Genomic DNA, 7,131 nt, shown 5'->3' with positions numbered 1-7,131 from the left:
GTGTGGACTTTGCATGTTCTCCCCGGGCCTGCGTGGGTTTTGTCCGGGTACTCCGGTTTCCTCCAGCATTCCAAAAACATGCATAGCAGACTGATTGAACACTCAAAATTGTCCCTAGGTGTGAGTGTGAGCGCGGAAGGTGGTTCGTCTCTGTGTGCCCTGCGATTGGCTGGTTACTGGTCCAGGGTGTCCCCCGCCTCCTGCCCTTGGACAGCTGGGATTGGCTCCAGCACCCCCCGCGATCCTTGTGAGGATAAAACAGATCGGAAAATGAATGAATGAATGAATGAATTTTCTCATGCTTTTTCCCCAGAGGATTGAAGGAGGAGTTGCACCTTCGCCAGCCGAAACCCTGGAGAATGGTATAACACCTCATATGCTCCCGGTAACTCCTTCAGCGCCAAATACCACCGCAGTAGTCTGGTGGTTCGCTAATGTGTCTTTTTGTTTGTGTGCATGTTGTCCCAGCAGACGATGGATTCCCCATCAGAGTTTGTGTTGCCCTGTTCCCCTGAGCCACTGCCCCATCCCAAAAGCCCGGAAGCATTTCGAGACGGTCTGGATGCAGCGCCATGCCCCACTTTCTCTATGTCGCCCCCCGCTGAGGAAAACCTTCCCAACCACGAAGGCCAAGAAGATGACCAACAGAACGGTGACGCGCTTCCTTCCCCCACCCCGGCTGTGGCTCTATTCCCAGGAGGGGGAGGAGCCGAAGCAGGACGCAGTCCGAGTTTGGACTCTTCCCCGCCGGCCACGCCCTCTGCACCCCCCCTTGGCTTTGGAGCTCTGGAGTTTGCTCTATCTTCAGGACCCACCGGAAGCTGCAATGATGAGCTGGACTTGCAGCTCTTCCAGAGGGACGCTTTCACCAGGGCGGCAACAGGACCGTCGCTGCGGTTCTCTTGTCACGTCTGTGGGAAGAGATTCCGATTCCAAAGCATTTTGTCCCTTCACGCCAGAGCTCACAGTCTGGACCGTCACCGCCAAGCCTCATCGCATTATCGCAGCGCTCTCCCCTCGGCGCATCTCAAACAGAACCTCATATTCCAACAGAACAAAAAAGATCAGAATCAGAAGCACGGAGGATACTCGGTGAGTGGGAATCATACACACACACTTCCGGAGGAGGACGAGGAAGAGGAAGAGGAGGAGGAAGAGGATGAGCTCAAAGGCAGCGAACTGGTCCAGACCCGTGCAACATTGAGCCCCCCGCTAAATGAAGACGTTGATCCTTGGACGGTGTCCGCTCCAGCTCCACCGACGTTCCGTTGCCATGCCTGCAAAGGAAAATTCCGTACGGCTTCCGAATTGGCACGCCACATCCGCATTCTCCACAATCCGTACAAATGCACGCTTTGTCCTTTCTCCGCCAACCAGGAAAGCTCTCTGGCATCCCATCTGCAGGAGTGCCACCCCTCACCAGAGGTGCCTGCTTTGCCTTCCGCCTTTTCCAATTCCATCCCGGTCAACGCCCCCTCAGATGCTCCCAAAACCTCATCACCTGCCAAGATGTCAGGGTTGTCCTCATTGCCGGCATTCCGTTGCGATACTTGCGGACAGAGGTTCACTCAGTCGTGGTTCCTCAAAGGACACATGCGAAAGCACAAGGACTCCTTGGACCACAAGTGCCAGGTGTGCGGGCGGGGCTTCAAAGAGCCGTGGTTCCTCAAAAACCACATGAAGGTACACCTCAACAAGCTAGGCCTCAAAGCCAGCTTGGGAAGCACCGATGCCGATCCACAGGCCAAAGGCTCTGCAGGTCCCCTGTCCCTAAACGCCCTCTACTCCAGCCTTCTTTTGGCTCACCAGGGGTCTGGCAGAGCAGTGCAAGGGAGACCAGAGAAAGACACTGCAAGCAGGATGCGACCGGCTTCTGGCAAGTCAGCTATCCTGGGCTACTTGGGCCTTCCCAGTGACAGCGGCGGGGCCAGCTGCACGGAGAGACTCCAAGCCGTGGCCCAGGTGGCTGAAAGGGGAAGCAGCGGTGGCGGCGTGAGCTCGGAAGGAGGGGAGGCCGGAAGAGAGAGACCGGAGCCCAGATACACCACCGAAGGAGTGGAGCAAACCCCCTGGTGGCAGCTGGTTGCTCGAAGCCTCGCTGTGGCTCAGCAGCAGCAACAGAGAGAGAAAGACCGGGCTCACCATACCCGTCTAACCAGGACACTGGGAACAGAAATGGATCCACTCAGAGCCTACGCTGACGCTATGGATCCTAGAGGAGCTTCTGGAGGAACCTCCGCAGCAGCGAAGGGTCCCTGGGAATGCCCCGACTGCGGAAAGCTCTTCCACAGCTTCCAGCAGGTGCTTGTTCATGCTCGTCTTCACACTCACAAGGCCCAGGAAGAAGGCTCCGCAGGTGAGATGGACGGATCTTGCGGCTCCAGCCGAGCCAGAGGAAGCCAAGATGAACTGAGGCAGGAATCCAAAGTGCAACAAGCAGTGGCGGCAAGCTTTCCCTCTGTCATGCCAGGCTTCAAAGGTCAATCTCTTCTGCACCGGAGTCCTTTGGCTTTGCTCGCTGCTTAACCTCCTCATGTTTGTTTGTGCTGCTTTCACAGGAGAGAATGGGACCATGGCGGCGCTGTCTGCTGTGCCTTCGCATACCAGCAGCAGGGAGCGCGTCCGTGGTCGAGGGATTAAGGATTGTCCCTACTGCGGTAAAGCCTTCCGCTCATCCCATCACCTCAAAGTGCACCTGAGAGTCCACACAGGTAGGAAGCTTCTGCTGTTGACGTCATGTTCATCAGCGTTCAAATCTCAGCTCGACGAACCTGCTTGGAAGATTGCTTGTGCTTCTTATTTCGCAACATCATAGATTCTGTTCATTATGCTCTTTCAAATGCCGTATTGGCCCGAATATAAGACGGTGTTTTTTGCATAGAAATAAGACTGAAAAAGTGGGGGTCGTCTTTTATTCGGGGTCTAGACATTATACCCATTCACGACGCTAGATGGCGCCAGATATCAATGAAGCGAATGCTGAACTTGGCTCTCCAGACCAAAGTGAACCCCTGCCACGAAGAATAAAAATATAAAATAGTGGTAAGAAGGAAAAGAGAAGAAAATAATAGAAGAGATAACAGAAAATGTAGTGACAATGTGGAGAAAAGTGGGTCGAAGATTGGCCAGGTTAACCAGAAGCTGAGAAGTTATGATGTAATTTACATTTCAAAAACCAGAAGCCATTCATTTACGAATGTGACTGCACTTTAGATTTGAATGAGGCAAAATAACATGCTTTTTCTCTCAAATATATTGTTATAATCATTTCTTTCAGATGTACTGTAATTATTTTCTATATAAAAATGAATTTGGTATTCAAAAAGTCTTTTTTCAAACTTGAGTCTTGAAAAAGAGGGGGTCGTCTTATAATCAGGGCCGTCTTATATTCGGGCCAATACGGTATGACTTGAAACCAATTTTCTGTCCTTTCATTTGATGGTCACCTGACCTAGCTGAAGAATTGATGTTCCCTCGTCATCAGCTGCTGTGATTTCAATCTCTGATGTAACACTGCCCTCTGCCTCACCGGTGAGGTAATGGAAGACAATTTTTTTCCATGACTAAAATGCCTGACTTGTTTTGTCAAGGTGAGAGACCCTACAAGTGCCCCCACTGCGACTACGCTGGCACCCAGTCTGGCTCGCTCAAATACCACCTCCAGCGGCACCACAGGGAACAACGCAACTCATCAGGCTCCGCCACGTCCTCTGTGGGCAAACTTGCTGCCGCCATCAACGGTCTGACCTCTGTTAAGCCGCGCCGAACGCAAACTGATCTCAAAGCTCGGTCCGACAGCCCCGCCCAGCGATCTTGGCTCCTTGGTCTTCCGCAGCAGCAGGAGCATCGAACCGGTCAAGGAGCCCTTGCGTCTCTAAGGGACCTTGACGCGGAGACCCAGTACCACTATCTATCGGGGGCGATGGGGGCCTTCTACCCTGGTGGTATGGAAGGAGCATGGATCAAGGAGTCTCCTCCTCCGAAAGTCCTCAAAGTTTCCCGCCGTAAGCCCCTTACTACCAACCGACTAGTGGTGGCCTCCGACAAACTAGCGTCGCCTGGTCTGAATCAATCAGGCGGCTTTGAACCTCTCGATCTGTCCCGCCGTCCAACCCCAGGCCTCGAAGGGCTGGAAGAAGGAGGAGGAGAAGACATCAAACTAAAGCAGTGTTTGGACTGTCCTTTTCGGACATCCTCAGCTGAGCTCATGACCATGCACCTCCAGGTCAACCACACCAGTAAGTCCCGACGTAAAATTAGCTCTTTGTCCGCCTTGGATGACGATGATGAGGACGGGTCCACGAAGGGTACCAGATCCTGCCACCAGCCCAACTCCCTCAGGATTTGGGGGCATGCCAACAAGTCTCAAGCGGGAGCCCTGCAAAGCTCCTCAAACCAGATCTGGACTCCCAATGGGCTGGCTGCGGACCATCATGGTGAAAAAATAGACCCCAACTGGGCTTTGAATGATGGCCTGGCTCTCCAAAGCGAGTCGGGGGGTGAAGATGGTGAAGAGCAGGAGGACGAAGCGGAGTGCAGCAGCTGCCCTGAGGACCAATCCGAAGGAAATGTCCTCGCTGATTAAAACAACTGTGGATGTCCAAACAGCTGCACATTTTTCCAGATATTTCTTTTTACTCGTTTTTCCCCCAAAACACATTTGTGAGTTCAAAAAGCATTCCAGCAAAAGTGGTCCATGTCCAGACTTGGAGGTGGGATACTCTGTGCAGTCAACATTGTATTTTTTGTCTCTTTTCAAACTGGAGTTGTGTAAATCGGTGGACTCAGCTTGCGCTTCCAGTGTTTTTGTTTTTTTTTTGTAAATTGAGGAAAGCTGATGTCTCGATGAAAATAGGAATGTGCAAAGGTAGCAGCCACGAGGAAAAGACTAACAAAAGCAAAGATGTCCCAGTAGAAAGTGTAGCTTTTACCACAAGAGAAAAACAAAAAAAAAGGTTTTTAATAGTATTTGTTTGGTTGGAAAATGACCTTGATGTTTGTGAGCTGAATGTCCTTACGCAGCACTGTGCAACTTGTCCTTCTTTTAGTGGATCAAAAGTTGTTTTTCTTATTCACGATGGATCAGCTCCCGGTCCGGGTGCGTGGTGTTAATGAGCGTCAATGTGTTTCCGCGGGAATGTACTGCCACAGACGCCGATCTTCGATCTCCGACTGGACGCTCCTTCCGAGCGGCAATTCTACCGTGCCTTCTGTTTCAAGCACTTCCTGCTCTGTTTTGTACAACCGGCTTCTTTCTGTCTGTCCTTTGCGCCAAAGCAGAACCCCCTGAGATGGAGACGAGACTCAGTGTGACTTGGACCGGAGTAGACTGGCGCCACTGTTTTCGTGACTTGTAACTTGAATCGACCTAAACTAAAAGACTTGCGGCTGGATTATGACTGACTTGGGAGTTTACAACTGGAGACGTGACGAGTTGTTCTAAATGTATTAATTTTAACCCTTTCATGCGCCCTCTAACCTGATCACATGATAAACTGTCCACTAGAGTAACCGCTGTCCCTAAAAGGGTTCATTGGTCACTAATGTCGTGAAATGACTGTATTTCTCTTTTCTCTTCATGAAGACCGGATACTGCAGGCGAGACTGCGTTAAGGAAGCTAACTTGACTTGCTCAAGCCACAATCAAAGAGTTGAGAGGTGTGTGAGACTCGTGTGTGTGCGTGTGTGTGTGTGTGTGTGTGTGTGTGTGTGTGTGTGTGTGTGTGTGACTTGATCCCATCTCTGGCAGATGCCCTCAGCCCAGACCCTAAACCAAGGACATAGTGTTCAAGCCCACGAGCTAGATTAAATCTAGCCCAAATCTGTCCAACGAGACACTAAAGATAGACGGAGACCAATCATCTTCTCCCCGTCGCTCTTCCTGCCCGTCCGTCCTTTTGTGGTCCTGAGGCCTTTCTTGGACTTCCATGTGTGTTTGACATGTTTTAAACATGCTCTTGTGCTTGAAAAGAAAAGTCGTGTTGAATGTTGTACAGCTAGCTAGCTTAGAGGTGTCGCTGGTACTATATATTGTTTTTATTGTTTTGTTTTGTTTTGTTTTGAAAAGAGTGAGAGCACAAACCCAAACAACCGCTCCCCCCTGACTCAAACAGGCCCACCAATCCGATCATCAGCTTGGTGTAGAGAGGGGCTCGTTTTGAATGTACGGCGATGCGCCCGGCCCTAAATTGGCTAAGAAAGGAAATAGCCTCCCGCAATCCAAACGGTAATTGGCCACTTGGACTATTTGCACCTTATGCCCCGCCTGTCAATCAACGGGTGTCCCAAGGCAGCGCAAGGGTTTGCGCTCTCGTGTAGTTGACTGCCATTGCAGTGAGGACCGAGTCATCTAACATACTCTAGTCGTGACTAATATGATCAACATCAACAACAAAAAAAAAAGAAGTAAATAAACCAATAGATGACGTGATTGAATGTGTTTCTCTTCACAAGACTCGAGTTGCAGCTCAACAGCCACTCTGAGATACTTCACTCATTTAAAAAAAAAGTTCCAATTATACTGTCAACGTACTTGAGTTGACATCGTGCCATCTGATTGACAGAAGGAATGGCAATAGCAATACAAGATTAGCTCATGGCAATATTACCAATTAGATTCTATGCCCTGTTTGAACATTTACTTTGAAGATGAAAAACGAGACCAAAGACCAACAACGGCCAGTGAAACACCTCGCGCTTGTTTATCACATGTTCAAAATCGACACATATGATATCCATCCAACTTCTTCATCTTCTGTATATTTATGCAGAAAATCGATCGTTTCCATATTTATAGCGTCATTAATAGTGAACAGCATGGTGCTAATAAATAGGCTACGGTGTATGCAATTAGTGGCTGATGCACCGCCCCATCACATGCAAGAAAAGACTTCATTTTTCTATCTTCATCTTTCTAATTCCCTCTTGCCACCCTACACCGCTCTCTCTCTCTCTCTCTCTCTCTCTCTCTCTCTCTCTCTCTCTCAGTCTTCCTACACTTGTAGTGAATATTTTATAGGAACATATGAAGTTTCTATATGACCTGAAAGAAACCATCCATCCATTTTCTAATCGGCTTATCCTCACGAGGGTGGCTGGGCCCATCCCAGCTGTCTCCGGGCAGTAGGCGGG

The 7,131-nt window shown here is 50.0% G+C and overlaps 1 protein-coding gene across 4 annotated transcripts in view; it reads left to right on the top strand.

Moving 5' to 3' along the window:
- Positions 1–6,430, top strand: part of LOC109516582 (zinc finger protein 536-like) — a 16,373-nt gene extending 9,943 nt beyond the window's left edge. For 2 of the 4 annotated variants that reach the window (XM_019871269.1, XM_019871268.1), the window contains exons 3-5: positions 472–2,479; positions 2,559–2,711; positions 3,591–6,430. In XM_019871269.1, coding sequence (XP_019726828.1) covers positions 472–2,479; positions 2,559–2,711; positions 3,591–4,585 — 3,156 coding nt within the window. In that variant the 3' untranslated portion in view covers positions 4,586–6,430. Of the gene's footprint in view, positions 1–220; positions 386–471; positions 2,480–2,558; positions 2,712–3,590 lie in introns of those variants that run through there. The other 2 variants (XM_019871271.1, XM_019871267.1) reach the window with 2 other exon arrangements.
- Positions 6,431–7,131: the final 701 nt, after the last annotated feature.

This window comes from Hippocampus comes, unplaced genomic scaffold (assembly GCF_001891065.2).
Source record: "Hippocampus comes isolate QL1 unplaced genomic scaffold, H_comes_QL1_v1.1 scaffold83, whole genome shotgun sequence".
In the NCBI taxonomy this organism is placed as follows: Eukaryota; Metazoa; Chordata; class Actinopteri; order Syngnathiformes; family Syngnathidae; genus Hippocampus; species Hippocampus comes.
Note: the sequence above shows the minus strand (reverse complement) of the source record. Positions and strands in the feature narration are given on the sequence as shown.